Source organism: Cygnus olor, chromosome 1 (assembly GCF_009769625.2).
Source record: "Cygnus olor isolate bCygOlo1 chromosome 1, bCygOlo1.pri.v2, whole genome shotgun sequence".
NCBI lineage: Eukaryota > Metazoa > Chordata > Aves > Anseriformes > Anatidae > Cygnus > Cygnus olor.
Window position 1 is genome coordinate 141,911,769 of NC_049169.1, and position 21,490 is coordinate 141,933,258.

The window sequence follows — 21,490 nt, forward strand, 5'->3', positions numbered from 1 at the left end:
ATTACACCTTGTAAAGATCACGATTAATCTGGTGGCAGATTCTTATCAGACATCTATTTACAGTGTCTCCATTACCTCAGGATCCAAAAACAAACTGTGTCCAGTGTATGCTTCCTCACTCCCCAAGCTACAGGGCTTTCCTAAATTACTATAATCACAAAAACTATTTATTTTAAGAGGGTAATAAATAGCACTGAGTGTTTCATTTTGTCTTTGAGGCAGACCTGACAGCCATAATGCGTCAGGCAGTAAGCTGCAGCTTTGAGACCCTGAAAAGCCTGTGTGTCTATAAGGGTCTGTTTTGCAGCCTGCCCACGGCATTCTTACTAGATTGCCCCTTCTGCCCCTGCATTTGCACCAGTGCCGTCTCTGCTGTGTGTACAATCGATTGGAGGTGGTGACGATGTGACCGAATTGCTATACCTGGGCAGATGAGCTGTGCATTCACAGGAGAGCTGTCATGGGCTGTGACATAACCTGAGATATCTGTAGGTCTATCAGTGCAGTCTGTGGCTTGACAACAGCTGACTTGACCCTGAATATGAGAGTTCTGGAGAGTGAATGTGATAAGTAGAATTGAGACCCTTCTTCACATATACTTTAGAGGTTGGTCACCTGTAAACTGAAGAACCTGGCAACGTTTGCCAGCTCCCAGGCTTGGGTGTGTGTCCTGGCCAAGTCATCACTCCATGTCAGGACAAAATCATTCATGGCCCAGGTCCTCTCCCACTTTCTTCCTGAGATGTGCAGGCATGTGTAATGTGGGATCTCTCACAAGTCCCTAGTTTGGGTAACTGTAAAATCAGAACGAGGAGGAGAGCTGTGAAGAGCATCTGCATCACAGTCTGTGCTGGCAAAAATGCAGGACCTCGGTTGTCCTAGTCATGCTTAAACTAGAAATGTTACATAAACAACTGAAAGTTGCAAGGAGGAAGGTTGCATACTCATGAAATCTGCATCGGTTCATTTGTGCTGGATCCCATGTAGCCATGACGAAAGCTGCTTCCCAGAGAGCATGCTAGTCTTGGGCCACAGAGGATCTTTCTGTTCAAGACCATGGTGAAATCAGCTGACAATGAGAGAGAGCTGACCGTTATGTTCGTACTAAATGCAGGTGAGGACCTGGGACGGTTTTTATCAAGCTTTCCTTTTACTCAGTCTTGGGGTTTGGTTAGGGATGGAGCTAGTGCTTGGATAGAAATGGCCATTTTGTATCGTGCAGACTAGATCTGCCTCTGTATCACCGAGTGTAGTTGTACAAAAATGCAGAGCGAAGTCCAAGTTAGGTGCACTGTTCTTTTAACACATATCCACTTACCTTTCTAAGCCACTACAAGCATCTGTCCCCATATCAGACCCTCTTCCCTGGATTTTATTCACCCTGATATGCCTGCACTGTTCAGCAGAGGTAAGAGGAGTAGTCTGTGCCCTCTCCCAGTGATGTCCCAGGTTCACCTGGCAGACCTAATGCTTCCCAGTCACTTTTGGGGCTGTGGACGTGTTGGTTGGGTCAGAGATCTAGAACTACATATCACATTGTGGCCATTGTCCTCCAAAACGGGTCATGTTGGCTCCACATAAGAGAAAGAAACTTCTGGACAAAACTAATTTTAATTAAGTTATTTAATTAAAGAAATGTTTTCCGAGTCTACCAGCCTCAACTACAGCCTCAGTCTCTGTTAGGGACAACCTCTTGCAAAATTTTAAGAAAGTTTTTATTCTGAGGTCCTTTTGAAGTTACTACTAATTCTGATATTTAAAAAAAAAAAAATTAATCCCTTCTTTTAGAAGAAAGAATCTAGACATGTTTATTCCAGTCAGTAGGCTTGTTCTCAGCTTTCCCTTTGCCTTCTTTTCCGTTTGCACTTACAGTCAGGGACAACTGAGTTGTTCAGAGATGGGACTCTCAGCTTGGAGTGAGAACACAGAATTAGATTTTCTTCACTGGAATCTGCATGAGACTTCAGGAAACATTCCTCAGCTTCTTTCCAAGGAGGGTCTGGAAAACTTTTGATCTTCTTCCTTCATGAGAGAGAGCAATGTGGACATTTCAGTAGGAGGAGATATCCCCTGTGTTGGCAAATAGTGTTTATAAACTGAAAGCTGGTGGTACTGGGGCAAGTAACCATGGGATAAGTCCTCGTGGGCTATATTCAGAAAAACAGCATAAATAGACCTCTCTCTCACTCTTTAGGTTTAATCTATATCATTTGACTCAGAATCAATACATGGGTGTGTATAATATTGTTTTTAACTGGGAAATCAGAAAGGACATGGCTGCAGGGAGGGAAGACATGCTCTTGCCTTAGGTAAAAGAACTAAGAACGACAGCTGTTTCTCAACTCATCTTGCACTGGTTGCCCACCTTGATGATTATTAGGCAATTCAGACTGTGCTTCCCTACTCCGAGGCACCACTTAGAGGTTATCTTCTAGCCAGAACTGCTAAACATCTTTAAGTCTGAAGCCTTTGCAGCTGAATAGTCTCAGCCATCCCTGCACTGTGGGATACATCACCATCCTGAGCAAATGGCGTACAGCCAGTAATGTCATTCTTTGCTTTGCTCTTCCTGCTGATTAAGAGTCTACATTTACTAACAGGCCTAGAGGAAGGACCTGTAGACATAGTAAGCCCTGTCTGTTCTCTCACATATCAGTTGAGATGTGCATTTCATTCATTTGTGAGTGCTTTATATGTACAACAGCACCAGCATGATTTCTGGTTGTGCTTTTTACTTCTGAAACCGTGGTCAGCTCTGTGCATACACAAAACAAGCAGAGTCCTAGAGTGGAGGAGAAGTTTTCTGTAGCTTACTGCTTGCTGCTTACTTTGCCAGGAAAGAGGAGCTGGCTACTGTCACTGCCGTTGCAGGGGGAATGGTTTGGTGGGGAAACTACTTATGGGAAGGGAGTAAAGTCCAGCCCCAGGGCCTATGGTTTCCATCCTGTCTGTTGATGTCTGAAGGACATCTGTCTGATGCCCTTCAGCAGCAATAGGAGCAGCAGTCCCAGTTCTCTAGGGCTGCGCTTGGCTCTCCTCAGCTCTGCCTCTCTTAAAATACACAGTTTGAGTGACCCTTGCACAGATCACATGGATTTAGTATGTGAAAAAACTCTCCATATACTGATGTCTTCTCAGAAAACTTCCCACTGTGGGGAAAAAAAAATCCCATGCCCCAAGCTGGAGGTTCACTGAGTCCATAACTTTGACATGTAGTGGTGGTGGAATAAGTCGTGCTTTGCACTTTAAAGAGGACTATGGAAAAGTGAATAGTATTCTGTAGAAGTGAGAGAGGGTAGAAGAAATCATACCAATGATACAGGATTATGTTTGCCTTTCAGGATTACATCTTGTGCCATGACCATGAATAAATATGTGGAGGAAAACGTTTCCCAAAAATCCTATACAACGATAAAGTATTTTATGAAGATGTTGAGCAGTGTCAGTGAGACCTTAATCTTCATTTTCATGGGAGTGTCCACAGTTGGGAAGAACCATGAGTGGAACTGGGCCTTCGTTAGCTTCACCCTCCTTTTCTGTTTAATATGGAGGGCACTGGGTAAGCAAGTCTCAGACTGCACGTCGTGTTCTTTAAAAGAGAAAACTCCTACCACTTTTCCTCTAGCAGAAAATGCCAAAATTTAGGCAGAGTCCCATCAGCTTGTGGAATTGTCTTCTTATTTATAATGTTTTCTAGATCTCAGGGTCAGCTTCCACCTTTTCCCAGAACAGAACCTAAACATCAGTTTGGTCTTGATCTTGCCTATCTGAAGGCAGAAGCAGTAGGCGTGGTAATCAGAGTACATATATCTAATTACACATTTATTTACAAATAAACCATTTTTACTTAAAAGGATGATCAGTTCTGCAACAATAAAAAGATTTTGTTTTTGTTTTAATGTTTACTAGGCTTGTGTTTTTCCCCATCATTGACATTAATAGCATCAAAACAAGAAATGCTATATTTGTAGTGCTGTTCAGGCATATGATGTGAGGAAAGTGCTTGACCCTGCTGTGTTTGCAGTATTAGCTCTTTTTCGTTTACCTTGATACCAAAGTAGATGTCAGATTAATAGGTCTTCAATCTCGGTTTGCTGTGTAGTACTTTGGCCCATCTGTGCATACGAGCAGTTCATGTTCTGGACTGCCTCCTCACTCCTGCTTCTAGCTCCCAAGTCTCCCTTCACTGCACAGATATGGACTATTTTCCCTCCACCACACGTAACCCCACAATTAATACCTTATACTGAAAAACATCCTGACTGCCCCTCAGCTCAGGGCCCTTAGGCTTGCTCCCTTCACCTGCCTTTATGCCTTTACTCCAGCCTGCCCCATGTCTGGAGCCTGTGCCTTGGTACACTCCCATTCACTGATATCTTCTCTTTCCATCCCTGGTCCTCCATCCTTTCTGCCTATTACAGTAAAATTAAGAGATTGACTAGGATTTTGCAGAATTCAAAGCACAGATTTGACAAGGCAATGTGTTCAAAAGCACTTTAAATCCCATTTAAAAATATAATTTAGGTGTCTCAGTCTATACTGACACAAGAATTATTGCTACTTTAGAGGGGCATAGTGGCTGTCTCATGGCTATCAATTAGGTCCTTCAGGTCCTAAATCCAGCTGACCTGAGGTGGATATGTTTAAGACAATGCTTCTTGGGAATTAAAATTTTTTCTTCTTTGGTGTTTTCGAGCTGCTATATAACTTCTAATTTCATCTATAATGAGTAAGGAAGAAGCAAATAAAGGTGTTTCAAAACAAATATTAGTATTGTGGGGGATTTCCATGCAATTTTAATTTCCCTTTTTTATTTTTCTCTTCTTTGTATTTCCATTTTTTTTTTCTTCAGGTGTTTTTGTTCTGACTCAGATCATTAATGTGTTCCGGACAATTCCCCTCACTTTTAAGGACCAATTTATTATTGCTTACGGTGGCCTCCGAGGAGCTATTTGTTTTTCACTTGTGTTTCTGCTTCCTTCTACTGTGTTCCCCAGGAAGAAGTTGTTCATCACTGCCGTTATTGTGGTGATATTCTTTACTGTTTTCATTCAGGTAACGCCTTTCCTCTTCTGGACCTTTTCTTTCTCAAACATGTTGCAAATAAGAAGTGGGTAGAAAAACAGGTGTCTTAAATTACTGGAAGGAACATACTTGAAGGAACATACTTCTGTATTGCTCCATGGTCATACTTACAAAAAAAAATGCTATGCAGTCAGCAGACAGGTAGCAAAGGTATGCCAGATATTAAGTACTTATGCAAACATGTAAGTAGCATTAAGCGTTTAAAACCCTATGAGGTTGGAGGGGGGGAGGGGGGCGAGCTGCTACACAGGAGATTGTTAGTGTAACTGTTAATTAAACTGACGTTTGGGCTGGCCTTTGAAGGATTGTAAAGTGAATGAGGAAGGAGCTGGCAATTCCTCCTGTATAGGGAAATAGATGCACAGGGCCTCTGAGGGTCCCTAGTCCAGCCCCATGCCCACAACAGGGCCACCTGCAAGAGCTCGATCAGGTTGCTCAGGGTGATGGCCAGTTGGGTTCTGAGTATCTGCATGGATGGAGATCCCCCAGCCTCTCTGGGTACCTGCTCCAGGGTTCGACCACCCTGAACAGATGAGGCTGATGAGATGGAACTCCTCAAAGGATGGTTCCTGGCGATGGTTTTGTTTAATATTCTTGCTATTGACCATGACATAGGAGCTTTTTGGTGCTATGGTTTTTGATGACAGACCTCGGAAGGTGACAGCCTTATGGGGTAGCAACTAGGAAAAGGAGAGCGAATACGGACCAATATGATAGAAATAGAATGAAATTTAACAGTAGTAGGTGCAAATGTGTTCTTGCAAGGACTTTCTTACTAAGGAGTTCTCTTATGAAATGGGGACCTTTCATTCTGAATTAAAAAATAGGGAAAAAGACATAGGTGTACTGATTGATAATGGGGTGGGGTTTAAGCCACCAATGCAATATGTACAGAAGAAAGGCAAATGTGATCTCAAGACATACTGAGACAGGTATTTCCAGGAGAAAACAATGTCATGTTCTAGACTGATCATGGGACTGGTAAGCCTGTCGTGTGAAAGGAGACCAGAATGTCTTGGCCTCAGCAAAAAGAAGGAGAAGAGGGAATGTAATTACTGTTTATATCAGGGAGTGAACACCAGAGAAGGAGGAACACTGTTCAAGCCAAAAAGACAATGTTGGCACAAGAACAAAGTGGTACAAAGTGACCATGATGTAATTAAGAAGCTGCTTTCTAATTATCAGAACAATGAGGTTCAGGAGGAGTGTTCCAGTATGAGCAATGGGGCAAAGAAACCTAACTACTTTTGAGATAAAGCTTGATTCATTTATGAATAGAAATACATGACATGGTTGTCTAGGGTAGTAGGGACTGATCTCAACACCATTAGATTCATTTCTCTCTCCTGTGTCAGTGTGCCTATACAAATAAACAATGATGTAAATTCTTCCAGAAATAGTGGTTCAAAATCATTGTATCATTTAGAGGTAGCCAAAACATTTGTTCTTTCTCTAAGAATAGTATAATATGGATACATATTTACCAAAAATCTTGGTGTCATGGGTCTGGTCTATAGCCATTCAATAGCAATTTTAGTGCTCCTGTTGAGACATATTTGAGTCCCTGAGTTAAGAAAATTTTTGGAGCGAAAAAAGCTATCCACAGCCATTTTCACTGCTCTGACAGAGATGCAGAAGACCAAAAGGCTTTGTTTTTCCTTTATGTTTATGGAAAAACACAGAAATATTTGCTTTTTTCTTCACAGGGAATAACGATTCGTCCACTGGTGGAGTTTCTTGATGTCAAAAGGTCAAATAAAAAGCAACCTGCTGTCAGTGAAGAAATTTATAACAGGGTATGCTGTATCTTCAGTGTTACAGATGAAACCTTCATATAGATAAAATTGCTGTTGGCTTTCAGTGTGAGAGATTTAACATACAGTATTACAGAGATACGTGCACTCTTTAAGATTTCTTTTCTAAAGCTGTTTTAAGCACAACAACTGTAAAGCTTATATTTAAATTCTGATCATTATCAAAATTATCATTGTTATGTATCATTATTTGGGAATCTTCACCTTGTTTTGTTACTTGTTGAGGTATGTTATCTTCTTGTAATTTGTTTCTCTTAGGAGATGTGTTATTTTGGAACTTGACTACATTAGGAAACCTTTGGCAATTTAATTACATTACATCGTGTTTGAGTTAGTCTAATTAAACACATGTAAACTCCTTCTAAAGACACATTTAACCTTCCTTAACTCTCACATCATCAACCCCTCACTGGATTTGTATTTAGTATGTGTATGTCTAATTATTGTGGCTCATTAGCTGTGCATGTTCTTGAATGTGTTTCTCCTTACAGCATACCTGTGGTAGGTGGTTTTAAATTCCAAATTGAGGAATAATAAGGTGACATTCAGTAGAGAACTGAATCTAAGCAACTAAAAGTCAGTACTTCTAGAACTTACACTTTGGACATATCTATCAGGATTTCCATCTGAATTTTAGAGACCCCCTGCTATGGTACTTGAATCAAGAGCACAGCTGCTTGTGAGCCACCTCTGAGGATCCAGTGAAATCTTAGATGGACTGGTTCATCCTTTTGTAATTGGTAATAGACTAAGGAAGAGTGTGGTTCCAATACTGGGGGCTCAGGATGTTTTGAGGTGAAGTTGGACCACAGTCCTCTGAAATAGGAGCTCAGGACCCAGTGCTGGCTATTGTAGCTCTATCCTGTGCATACAGAAGGGGCAGTGCTGGCACAGGGACCTGCTGCCCACTCAGGCTGTCTCCTCCACAAAGTCATACCTGGCTCACTGTCAAGCCTGGGGAAGTCCCTGGAGAATGCCCAGGCATAGCCCCAACTGGTTACAGAACATAAAAGAAATGAAAATATAGGAAAAACAAATTGCCTCCAGATTTAGGTAGGAGATCAGCAAGATTGACGTGGAGATTGGCAGCTGACTTCTGTCCTTCTGGGGCTGTGAACTGATGGAGCTCTAGGGGAGGAGAACAGAAACCAGCTCCGAGTTCATGGTGCCCTCCCTGGCATTTGAATGGCAGCAAGGATGGACCCCTTTCAATATCCATAAGCCAAGCCTGCACTTGTCTGTTTAGACTGCATTTAGTTAACATTATTTAGTTGCATTTAGTTAAAGTCAAGCACCATCCTGAATTCTGACGAGGCTTTTCTGTTTCGAAGTAAGTTGAAAAATAGTAATATCTAAGTGCAAGCTAAATTATGTCTATAAGTTTATGTAATGATCCAACATTTCCCCTTTAGTTCTTCGATCATGTGAAGACAGGAATTGAAGATGTCTGTGGACACTGGGGTCACAACTTTTGGAGAGATAAGTAAGAATGGCATTTAAAACTCTTTGTTATACGGGGAGACTAAACTGGCTCTGCAGCAACAAATAAAGGCTGTTGGGCATCAGATTTCATTTTCAGCATTTTATTCTTGAAAGTGGGTGGTTGTTTTTAGAATGTGTGGGTTACAAAGAGAAGGCAGAAAAACAATGTCTTTTTAACTAAACCACAAGCAAGCAGGACAAAATCTCCAGCTGGGAAAAAGCACAGCCCTCTGATCCCAGGGTAAAGTATTCTACCTTCTGAGGGTGAATGTAATCTCCCTGTTTCTGACAGTTTCAGAGCATTTCCTGTATGTCTGCTGAGCTTTTCATCCCGAGCTGGCTTTCCTGCTCAGGATGCTGCTGCAAATTGTATGCCACTGTGGTGTTAAGTGCGGGGTTAGTTCCCTAGCTGATGAGAAACAAACAAAAGCTTTGGGACTTCCTCTAGGAAGATCAAGGCACTGGCTGGCATGAGGTGCATGAGAGATCTTAATGGCAGGCAGCTCCACATTTCCTGATGGTATTATTTAGGATTTAGTGTCAGTTAAGAAGATTACCACTGGCAATACCTGAATTATTCATGTGTTCAGTTTAGCTGCTGAATCATCATCATCATTTGTTTGGATCTAACTCTCTTTTCGCAGAAGTACATTCTTTTTCACCCAAATCCTTCAGCCCCAAAGCATGGGCATTGCTCACCCACCTTCTAGTCACTGCTCCAATAAGAATTTAAGTGTTTTGTACAGAGGAAAGAGCATCAGTGGGAGAGGCTGAGAAGATCCCTCTCCAAATGATTAGAGGACATGACAGAGGATGTGTTCCTGAAAGATGGATAACATGGGTACAACTCTTTTTTACTCAGCCTGGTTCTCCTCCAATCTGTGTGAGATCTTTAACCAACAGATTATGGAGCAGAGGAGAGTCCCACCTCTTTGTGACCTTCAGAAAGACTTCTGACTGAAATTCAAGAATAATTTCAGAATGACTGGAGGGCAGAATATTTTCTGACAAACAAAGTCACCCTGGCTCTAATCAATGTTTTTTCACTAAGCATCCAAGATAGTTGTGGTTGCTTTAGAGAAAAGGAGAACTTCTGAAGTTTTACAAGAGCAAGCTAAAATTTCAAAAGAAAAAGCAGTGGGTGCAAATGTAGACCTTTTATTTGTTATTACAGTAAATATTTAATGTTCCCTTTGTCTCAGTGAAAATGGAGAATTAGAAACAATATTGTCCAATAACACATAGTACCTAAAAGTTAAATGTTGCTGCCAGAGACATGTGCTTTAACAGATGAACCAAAACATAGGTTAATACTAGCTGAAGCAAAGATGAACTTGACCCTTGATTATGTGTTATCCAGCCCTAAGTTCTTAATATGCACATATGCCATGGGAATAAACTTCACAATTGCTTTAGCTACAGTATAGCAGCTTTCCTCAGCTATGCATAGTTGAAATTAACTGGTTGGGTTGGTTTGCCTCTCATACAGGTTTAAAAAGTTTGACAATAAATACCTGCGAAGACTTCTCATCCGAGAGAACCAGCCCAAATCCAGCATTGTTTCTTTGTACAAGAAGCTGGAAATAAAGCATGCCATCGAGATGGCCGAGAGTGGAATGATCAGCAAAGTCCCATCGTCGGTGTCTCTCAGGTAAGCCAACTAGGCCAGCGTGGCTGAGCATTGCGGTGGGGTTGTGTAATGTATTTCACAGTCCATAGGCAAGATAATCACTTTAACTTAGGGCACTTTGTGTCCACGAACAGTAAGCAGACGTGAAACCAGAGCGTTTCACTTGCAGCTCACATAAAAAGTACTCAGTGAGCCTCGATCTTCCGGAACGTGTAGTTTTACAAAGGCAGCTGCATGCAGCTCACAGGGAACGTTGATTTGCTGCCTAGAACTGAGCTGGATTTAAACCAGTGCCTGCACATCTGCTACAAGGAGCTACAAGGGAAGCCTGAGGGACATTTTGAAAAGTGTCTTAGTCGAATTTACAATTTAGTGAAAGCAATACCAAGTTTTGGAGAGTGGGTTTTGAGCCTTAGCACTTGACTCAAATGAGATCAAGGTTTCATTCTTACCTGCTACATTTTTACCTCTTCCTCAGTTGTTTTAAAATGCTGTTTCCAACTCTAGCAAAGAAAACAGTTCAAATATAATTTTCAATCATAAAAAATAAATATTCTTTTTCTCTCTCTCTCTTTCATGTATTTTATTTTTTTTTTTTGTGTGTGTGTGTTTGTTTGTTTGTTTGTTTTTATTCTGCCACAGTGAATATCATGAAGGAAAAATAAAACCATTGTCTCCCACTGAAATGGAAAACATGCGGGAAATTCTAACAAAGAATCTCTACCAAATACGACATCGAGTAAGAATAAAGCTTTGCATACTTAAATACCCCACTACTTTTTGAATATACTTATTACCTTTCTGCTTTTTCAGTCTTCCTTTTGTTCACTCCATTTACGGTACTGTCAGCTCAGGTGCTAATGAAATATTAGAAGACCGTTGTGCAGTGAATTTGTACCTCTTGGTCTCGGGTTCACCTTTGAGCAGGATTTGCTCCTGAAGCTTTATTGCGCCATGAAGCAGGCTCCCCAGGGCAGTGGTCACAGCACCGAGCCTGCTGGAGTTCAAGCAGTGTTTGGACACTGCTCTCAGACATAGGGTCTGATTCAGGTAGTGCTGTGTGGAGCCAGGATTTGGACTTGATGGTCCTTGTGGGTCCCTTCCAGCTTGGGATATCCTATGGTTCTATGACATCTTTGGGCCAGTACAGCATCTGCTGTACTATAGCGTAGTAATTAATCCTGTTATTTACTTCTGTTGTCTATTAATCTGCTGTCATATGTAGAGCAACATATTCGTGATCCTTTATGCAAATTGCTTACTTGGTCTTAGACTATTGATAAAGCTTCATGTTTTTCTCATATTACCTGCAATATACTTCCATTACTTAGAAAGGATCATAGGTGCAAATTCAATCCAACCTTGTCCCACTTCTATTAGTATTTTGGTCACTTCATGGTATGGGATTAGGTTTCCCATTTGCCTCCAGTTGTGAAGTTGTTTGTATTAAGAACAGAGGTGATGAGCTGGAAAAACAGTGAAATAAAAGTAAAAGGACATTTCACATTTACCCTCCTGTGGCTAAGTAGTTTGAATGTCTGCGCCCTTGGAAAACATTCAAAAGTGGAGCTTGCTTCAACTTGCTGGAGGTAAAAATGACTTCCCTCTAGGTGACTCATGTTACCACTTTCAAATGTGCATCCTCCATTGACATTTACTGAGCTAGTACAACGTGGGGGTAAACACTGTATTAAGTCAGCTTTCTGCAATTTCTGTTTCATTACAAATATCAGCAGGCTTAAAAAACAAGCAGCTGCTCACGAAGCCTCTGACTAAAAAAATGCCAGCATAATTATTGTCCTTGTTCTTAATCATCTTTAATATGATTTTATTTGCAAGGATTTATGGTGGTTATTAAAATATTAAAGCAAAAATCCTATTTTGTACTATTCATATAGCTCAACATTTGACATTGCTCTTTTCAGAACGTAACCACTGCTTTTCTGTTTCAGACAATGTCATATAACCGACATAGCCTGGCTGCAGATGCAAATGAGAAGCAGGCCAAAGAAATTCTTATCCGTCGCCGGCACAGCCTTAGGGAGAGCCTAAGGAAAACTAACAGCCTGTCAAGAGAAAGACCGGTACTTGCATTTTAGTTGATTTATAGAAAACAACTCTCAGTAGCTAAATGCCACGCAGAACAAAATCTGAAATGCAGAAAAAAAAAATCCCAAATCTGAAAGACAACAGCACATATAATGTCACACTTACACCCTCAGTTGTGCACTTGGGCCCCTTGGTTTGCACTGATCCCTTCAGAAAACCTTCAATGCTGTGGAATATGAGTGGGATGTGCTGCTATGATTTTATCTCAGAGGAACTGAGCAGGTTCCATACACAGCATACTTCTATGGCATGGTCAGAATTCTCTGTCAGTGTTTTGATGAAGAGTGGATGATCGAGGTAGAAAATGACTTTGAGACAGTCAAACTACTTACAGTATGCTCCAAAATATGGGAAAGATGAGAACTTTTGGTCAAGTTTGACAGGGTGAGCACTCCATTTGAAAACTGTCATCATCTCCTTAGGGTTCTTAAAAAGTGGTCAGGACTTCAGGTTTTGACACAGGATGGGAAAAACCCCTCCATCTGCAAGAAATGGCATGTCATGTTGACATTTGACTCTGAACCAATCCTTTTATGCCATCATTGTAAACTTCAGACCTTCCAAACAGAGCAACGACAGAGAAGCTGATACTCCCATTTTAGCTAGGAGGGAAATTAACCACCTTATAAACACGTATTTTCATGTTACAAGAACACTTAGTGACTTCATTGATACATTTGTCCTTCAGCTACGAGGCTGCTGATAGTGATGTCTACAATAAGTGCTGCATCCCATTTGTGATCATTACCTGGGTGGCCTGTGGCATTAGTTATAGTAATAAGTCCGTTTCTGAATGATCTTTGTGTTGTTGTTCTCAACCACAGTAACGTATGTTGATTTTTTAGAAGGAATACTGAAGACACTTAGCAGGACTGAGTCATTTTTGGGCAGGGAGAAAGGTGATGTCTGACAACTTTTTAAAATGCACAGGCTGTTATTTTAAAAATAATTATCCTTGAATAAATCCACCACACAAGGAAGTGTTATCTGTAAGTTCGTGCCCAGTGCACGTGGCCAGACTACAGAAGTGATCCTGAGAAGCACAAAAATATCAAAAGATGAAAAATGTCTCATGGAAAGTAGATTTTCCTTACACACTCCCTTTGAGCGTGCAATGATGAGTGGTGCAGGCAGGGGAGAGCTGGTAGATTATAAAGGTTTTAAACAGGTCTTCATATACAAATGAGAGAAAGGATACTCTTGAGAAATCTCTGACTTTTAAAAATCACCCTGTCCTGGAAAGTACCTCGTATGCTCCAGGAAGTGTTCGCCAGAGTATGCCAGAGGTGTGCTCTGCACCCAGGGACTTTAGAGCTTAGTCTTGGGAAAACAAGGCTTTTATGCCCTGCACTGGTAAATGGTCACACTGGTGCCTAACTTCCTCGTCAACTAGTGTGACTAGTCAACTGTAAAAGTCATTTATATGTATAAGGTGTTTGCAGGATCAGAATACAGATTACTTCTTGTGCCCAAGCTTCAGTCTCAAGCTAATTTTCGTAGCTGACTAATAAGGTTCCAGACTGGAATTGCATAAAATGATGCTTTGCCTTCCTCTGAAAAACGTGTACAGGTAAGGTTGAGGTTAGAGAGCATATATTTATTAACTCTGATCTCAGAGGGCATAGCACTAGGCTTTGCTTTGATTAAGCTGCTTGAGAATACCCAGTCCTTACCTTAGTTAGCACAGACCTCAACCAGCAGTAAGTGTTAATTGAGTGTGTAGTAAAAGATCACGTATTAGCTAATCCCAAACTACTCTCTAGCCCTTTAGCTACCTAAGTCTGTTCAAGCCTCGGTTGTTTATCTTAACATACACTATGGAGGTACTTCAGTCTGCTGTAACTTAATATTTCTTTTATTTCTTTGCACAGGCTGCTGCTGCAAATACAAAAAGATTTCTTTCACTTCCTAAAAACACTAAACTCCCAGAGAAACTACGTGTAAGAAATAAAACATCTTCCAGAGGTAATGGAAATTTTTCTGCTCTCTTACTGTGCTGCACTCATCTTGCCTACATAGAAGGAAAGCTTTTCCAGGGACGATGTAAGGAAGTCAGCATGTTAATATTGAAATAAACTTTAACTGCTTCATGTGCAAGTGCTTTCATTCTAGAGTTAATACCTTCATAAAATATTTGTAGGTGCTGGATATTTAGCAGAGGTCTTACAGCATTAAAAGTGATGGGTTCTAAAGCAGGTATTTTAGTGTGGAGAAATACCTCAGCAAGCAGTCTTGTGGGGCTTTCTCAGTTCAAATGCTGTAGCTGCATGGCCCTCACAGCGCATCTCCTCATGTGAGCAAGCAGTAGCCTGAGACACTTGCACCAGAAACTCTGTTCATTGCTTGTTCTCCATGTCTTTATTCAATAATATACAGATCTCTCTCTTGGATTGTAACCCTATGTGGTTTACTTTCTTACTGGGGTCAGAGCAGACGACAGTGTCCTGAGAACCAAACCAGCGAGGAAAATGAGGACATGAGGTCTGATTTATAGATCTCATGAAGAACTTCTCAAAAGTCTGTGGTGTACAACCTAAATGTTTATTTATTTATTTATTTATTTTTATGCCTGAACTCACAAGTGGTTCACTTTAGAGTTCTTGAATTCTAAAAAAAATTAAGAAATAAAAAAAAATCTGGAGGAAGGCAACAATTTGATGTGAAAACTTAGCCAACTCTATACATTACTTTTATTTGCATTACCATGCTTATACCATGCTCAGGAACATTCCCTTTCATGCCAAGCAATCATCAGGATCTCTTGTTGAGAAGTTTAAATCTCTACATATTCACTAAAATTTCTGAACAACACCCCAGCCCAATTAGTCTTCCACTCTTGCAAATTAATTTAGCAATAGACCATGTCTTTGTCTCTTGTTAATTACATCTTTGCCCTCCTGAATGTAAGATGCGTTTTATTCTATAGCTATGTCTACAGAGGTCACCTACTGTCACCTAGAATTAGATATTAAAGAGGAAAAATGCCTCCAGATTATTCAATTGTCAAAAACATATATCATATGACATATTTAGGAGAAGAAAAGCCTACAAACACAGTATGATGAAGACCTTCCTTGATATAAAATTATCTGGGTGAATGGACAATTATATGGTGATATATTTTGTTGACCTCTTCCTCACCTTTTTAAAGGAAATAACATGTAGGTTACTAATGGAAGTTGCTCTTATGACAGTTGCACAATATGCAATTCTTTGCTTTGATTCATTTAAAACATTATATCTGACGTGAGCCTAAGAACAAATCTGAGTCATTCATAAACGATTGTTAAAATGATTACCAAATGACTGAAGTGCGCAAGTTTTGATGAAGATGTTTGTTAATTAAAAAGAAGTCTGCTGGGGAAAATATATTGCACATGCACACACCCAAAATGTTTCCAGCTGAGCTTACCTGATAGTTATCATTTAAGAGTATTCCCTGAATAGTTATGCCAGCTTTCCCGTGGCCATTTTCTACGTTGCTGTGAGGGGATGAAGGAGTCTGTGGCACTTGCAAGCTGTGAGATTTGCCCTGTATTTTTTCTTTGATATCTTACGTTTAGGCATATTAAGGATGGGATGTTTCCTCCTAGCTGGTCATTGCCCTTGGGAGATCCTTTGCTTGGTGGAACATTGATGCTACTTTTCCAAAGTCAAGTTTCTAGAGTCCCTATATGTGCAGTGCCCTGGAAATGCCTCTTATGGGATGTGAGGCTGAGTATCTCATTTCTGTGCCAAATTTTAATTTTGTTTTCAATCAACAGTGGGTGACAGCAGTGACTCTGAAATGGATGCCACTACCACGGTGCTCAATTTAAGACCCAGAGCAGGGAAAATCTTGAGAGAACAGAGATTGAGGCAGCAGCGGCCACCGTCTGAGTTAAGGATGGAATGGAAGAATGAAGTCGATGGGAGCCAGAATGGACGAGGAGAGCAGCAGGAGCCAGGCAGCCTGCCTCAGCCATCCGTTGGGTTCAGGCAGCCACTGCTGACGAGACCAAGATTTGGCACTTTGAGCAGGGAAGATTTGACTGCAGACCATGGGTCGGCAAGACCTATACCACCACCACGATTGGTTAGGCAGGCGTCACAAGGGGAAAGACAGAGAAATAAGCCTGAGAACCAGCCGTATTGAACACAGCAGAAACTGAACTATTGGTAATAAGCAGTGGGCATATCGTTAGGATTCTAAACTATCTGATCAGACAGCGGGATCCATTAAAGAGAAGAGAAACCTTAATGTGGATCTAAGCATTTCCATTTGGACAAAGTCAACACCATTAACTAAGTGAAAGGAATACTGGAGCAATTGCAAAACTGAGGACGTTAAAAAAAAAAAAAAATCTCTTTTATAAATAACTTATGGCAATGCTTTAATTACATTATATCCACTATTAAGATAGGATGGAAATGTGCCTTATCACATCATCTCCTGTGGAACCAAGTCATGCAAGTTCAATACCCAGCTATCCATAAAAAAAATCATGAAAGTCCAGTGATGAAGGGGTTCTTTACAAAAACCTATATCATTTCAGGTTTTATTTATGATCAAATAATACTTGTTTTAACCAGAGCTTTAATATGAGTAACACTGAAAATTGCACAATGCACCTATCATATAGACTTCATAAGAAGAATAAATATATTCCTGGAGCCCAGTTTATTGGAAGAGCTGTGATGTGCAAAAAGAGGAAGAAAAGAAGGAGCAAGCTGTTGGACCAGAATTGCACAGTTTATAGAGAGAAGCTGCAACAGAGACAAGGCCTGAATAGCTTGAATTTTTACTTTTTTTTTTTTTTTTTTTTTTAATTTTTGGCAATATGTAGCCTTTGAATGGTACTGCGAATCACCAAGGGAAATCTGAATTCTCACTGAAATCTGAACCTTGATTCTGACTAATGTCAACACAACTAGAGCACCTAAAAGGACACCAGAAGTCCTAAAAAGAGACTTCAAGTAGATAAAAAATGTTACTGTTCAAAATTGCTTTTCGCACCTTAGCTTTTCCATGGCAGTGCAAACACAGCAGTAGAACAGTTGCAGAGCACTGCACATAGACAAAACCAGCAGTGCCCTGTTTGAGTTTTGGGACCACTGAGGTTCAAGAAAGCTCCTTCACTCATGCTTGTGAACCTGGTCAACTCATTTTACTTTCTGTTTCTTTATCTGTAAAGGGGGAATGATTATCTTTTCTTTGGGCTATGCACTCCAAGGAACAAAAATGTTCCTTCTTGTACAGTAAAAGTAGGACCTGGAAAAAAATAGCTCTGGAATCAGTTGCAGTCACTGTGCACCTTACTAATACCCATAGAAATGCAGACTTTCTTCACCCCAGCGTAAATGGCTGTCATCTGAGTGCCTATGAGAAGGGAGGGTGCATTAAAATAAATGATACTTAATAGCTCTCAGGAATTTGCACTTTCTGTCCCACTTTATCTTAAGTTTTGAGCTTGCTTCAGCACAGATACACATTTCAGCACAATGCAAAAATCATTTTCATTCTTCCGGTTACAAGATTCATAACTTTCAGTTAAGAATGTACACTGTGAAATCATAACTTCTCTTTTTTCGTTAGCACATTTCTAAATCTGTGGGCAATAAGATTCACTTATTTATTTAAGCTCGTTTTGAAAGAACTATTAAAAATCAAATTTGCTTTTAAAATCACAGGGTAGATTTATTTCAAAGGTTTGTGGGCCGGGATGGTAAATGAGTTTTATAAATAGGGATAATGACTTTCCTTCACTTAAGCTTTTCCAAAATATTCATTTCATGTATGTATTTAAAATGTCAAACCTGCCTGAACTCTCTTATTGTCACGTCTTTTAATCTTTTCCTCTGTTCAGGCTATGTAATTTCTGCTGTTTGTCAAATGCAAATTTTAAGCTGCAGAGAGATGGCTAGGTGAACCCTAGAAATCTCAGTCAGGTGTTCATGGCTATTTTCAAAAAACGATTTTTGTGGAAGGCAGTATTTGTCTACCCTTTAATGATCATCTCTTGTTTGGAAATAAAACTGGGTTCTAACAAAGCTAGTAAGCTTTAAAAATAAATTTGAATGTCTTTCTACAGGAAAATGTTTCAGCTGTAAAACTGCCAGCAAATACTCTGTCACTGCATTACTGAGATCATGATTAAATAAGAAGCCTTAAGTTTGGATTTCAGTTCTGAAACTTCTCTGCAGATGGGACTGTTTAGACTAGGTGTTTTATAGCAGGCCCATCTGAAATCTGACCAAATAAATAAATGCAAAATGTTGCACGTCGACACTTAATTTACTCCCTGTGTGTTGCACATCGACACTTAGTTTACTCCCTGTGGAGCTTTCTCCTTCACGTGCTGGTAATGACCAGGTAATTGGCTTATGTCTGGGGAAAGATGTCATGTTTAAAAAAAAATGTTTGTTGGTTTTATTGGCATAATTTTAAATAATGAATGCAGGTTTCAGGAACCTGACAGCTTTGCTTGTGTTGTCCATTAGTACAGCACCTGCTTAGAGCACTGGTACTTGAACTGGGTTCCCCACTGTAAAAACACAAAGGTAGAGGTTGTTCTTAGGAAATATGGTCTTAACCTGTTGGCGCTTCAAGACACACCAGCACTTTGTTATCTTTTCAAAGCACTTTGAGAACTTCAGAAGAGGAGCATCAAGGTAAACCTCCAGCATGGTTACACTGCAATGCGGAATCACATCTCCTGGGACTCTGGCTCCTTGCAAGTGCTGCCTCCCTCTCCCTCTCCTGGTCCTCCCACCCCTTCCAGGCTCTTTCTTTTCTGGTGCTGCTGGGACAGACCTCATCACCTCTGGGAACTGCTTCCCTGGGTGGTCTTTTCAGTAGCAAAGACAGCTGCAGGTGACACAGGCTATGTCCCAGGTAGCCCCTCATTCAACTCATACTCTGGTTTGGGTCTGAGGTTTGTCTCTCTTATTTTTCTTCTTGTTTTTCTCTCCTGCAAAGGGTAAACTAGTTCAGCAGCACTTTTGCCTCTTCCTCGAGTGCCCATCTAGCTTCAGCTTTCTTAACGTTGTATCAAAGAAAGCTTGTCTGCTAAAGAACGAGAAGCCCAATAAATCTGTCCTCGAGCGCCATCTGATGGAGAAAAATGTGTATTGACTGGGGACACGCTTTTCACTTCAGAAAACCACATCTCCAGCATTGACTGGGAAACTTGCCAAATCCACACTTTTCTTTTCGTTGTTGTTGTTGTTTGTTTCCAGATGGACTCCCCAGTGCTCGCTGTAGTATCAATATTTTACTGCCTTGGTAAATGCCCAGCTGTCCAAATTTAAGGATGAGACAGTAGAAAATATATGTTACACTGTGAATTAGGGTTCTCTGAGAGTTTCTTTTCCCCTTCAGCTTCCAAGGCCTGTAAAATTGAAAGCAAATAGGATAAGAAAGTAGGTGTAGCAAGGGCTACAGTGCAGATAGACATCCAGTTATCTGTTTAAGCATATATTTGGAAGAGAAAACAAAAATAATTTGCTATAAAAGACCAAATTTTAAGGGACGTACTGCTTGGTATTCGAGTGTAATTCAAGGCCCACTGAAATGACAGGTGTTTAACAGAAGATAACCCTGCTGCATAACAATTTAGAAACTTAAGAATATCATTCTCTGTTGAAGCCACATAGAAATCACATAGGGGAACAAACTGAGTTGAAAACTTGGCCAAAATAACATGCATGCTGTTCTGAATAGTACCTTGGGGTCTCTGGAAGTAAATCCATTGCACTCTGCACCAGCTTTTTCAAGAGATGCCAAGTCCATCAGTTCCAGACACCAGAAACCTTTTAAGGCTGACACTGCAAGAAGTGCTTCAGCTGGTCACCATTTCCAGAATTCTCTAGGTTCTGCCAACATCCCCAGCTCCTGAAGAGATGAAGGATTTTGAAATTGGTTGGAGGCATGCTTGTACCACAAGACTTTTGGTCCTATAAAACTATGATTGTGAATATGCTTAAAACACAGCATCTGCAGCACACAGTGCCAGCCAGGCCAACAGTAGAGGCCTGGAGGCACAACCCAAAAACAAGATGCAGGAGGTATCAAGTCCAAGCAGGAGAATGAGGATCTGCTTTAGGACCCACTACAGAGGGAAGTCATGAGCTACCTAACTCACCTTATTCAGGTGCTATTTAAATCCTGAAGAGAAAGAAGGACTAATAGCCTTTTTTTTTTTTCCTCCCTGACTTTAGCACACCTTAAACTAACTTGTACATTATAGATAAAGCTGCAGCTGTGCCTGACAACGTCACTTATGTGAACCACTGTGTGGAAGATGTCTTAAGACTTTCAAGCCAACGGGTTTCATCTCCCTCTTGGCTTATTTATTAGATGGCAAGCTAAATGGGGAGATATTTTATTTTTTAATAAAAATATACATTACACCTTAATTCTCCTCTTGACATTTGAAGGGTATCTCAGCATTTGGGAGTTAATCAGATTTGGGGTTGAAAACTGCACTGTGCCGCTTGAGAATTTTCTCCACCAGAATTCCTTCTGCAGGTGCTGGACAGGTCTTCTCATAGGACAACAGAATGGGATATTGGGTTAGCATTGTTTCTCCACGCAGTCAAACCCTGATACAATTCCTGTACAGCACTGACAAGCTTTGGAAGCCTTTTTATCCTGCGACATTTGATACCTGCGACTAATATTGCAGGAGGAAAATAATACTTACACTGGTTGATCTGGTGAGTCTCACTGTTTCATGATCTGGAATGTGCTGAGGTTCACATTGGTGTTGTGTGAGTTGCAACAGCACCCTAGTTGCCAGAGGTTTTGTTTCAAGAAGTAATTTTTAGCCACAGAAAGGCAAAAGTGTTTTAAATACCCCAGCTTATTTCATTTATTTTTCATATTATTGCTATCACCTTGTTTAACAGACTTGACGGAATGAAAGAGCAGCTCCAGTTGCAAAGCATTTCTCAAAAATAGCTCTTTGATGCTAACACTGGATTAAAAATAACTAAATATTTAGCTTCTTTTCTAAGTTGGCCTCAGAGATTTTCAAGACTTCCCTTTAAAACAAGCTCCATTAACTATTTCATTTTTATAAGAAAAAGGTCTGACCTCCACTCAAAACAAATTTATTCTCAAAGTCCAGGCCATAATAAACTTCCTTACAAGACTCATGATGATCTCTTTGTGAGTCTTCAAAATTATAGGAACAGCGGCCCAGTTTCAGTTTCCAAATCCCAAAGTGCCAAGCTATAAAGAATCACTTACCCAGGGATACTCCACAGCACCCATAACTGAAGGGTGTAGAAGGGGGAAGTGGCAGTGCTTGAACATATCCACAGTGGTTGCAATCTGCTTGACTTCAATGAAATTAAGAAGTGCTTGAAGTGACGAGCAAGCCAATAA

General features: G+C 40.5%; 1 protein-coding gene across 1 annotated transcript in view; it reads left to right on the top strand.

Moving 5' to 3' along the window:
• Nucleotides 1-18,376, top strand: part of SLC9A2 (solute carrier family 9 member A2) — a 33,601-nt gene extending 15,225 nt beyond the window's left edge. Inside the window, exons 4-12 of the mRNA XM_040536451.1 lie at nucleotides 3,342-3,559; nucleotides 4,853-5,055; nucleotides 6,792-6,881; nucleotides 8,312-8,382; nucleotides 9,871-10,032; nucleotides 10,654-10,750; nucleotides 11,964-12,095; nucleotides 13,992-14,085; nucleotides 15,885-18,376. Coding sequence (XP_040392385.1) covers nucleotides 3,342-3,559; nucleotides 4,853-5,055; nucleotides 6,792-6,881; nucleotides 8,312-8,382; nucleotides 9,871-10,032; nucleotides 10,654-10,750; nucleotides 11,964-12,095; nucleotides 13,992-14,085; nucleotides 15,885-16,255 — 1,438 coding nt within the window. The 3' untranslated portion in view covers nucleotides 16,256-18,376. The remainder of the gene's footprint in view (nucleotides 1-3,341; nucleotides 3,560-4,852; nucleotides 5,056-6,791; nucleotides 6,882-8,311; nucleotides 8,383-9,870; nucleotides 10,033-10,653; nucleotides 10,751-11,963; nucleotides 12,096-13,991; nucleotides 14,086-15,884) is intronic.
• The last annotated feature ends 3,114 nt before the right edge of the window (nucleotides 18,377-21,490 follow it).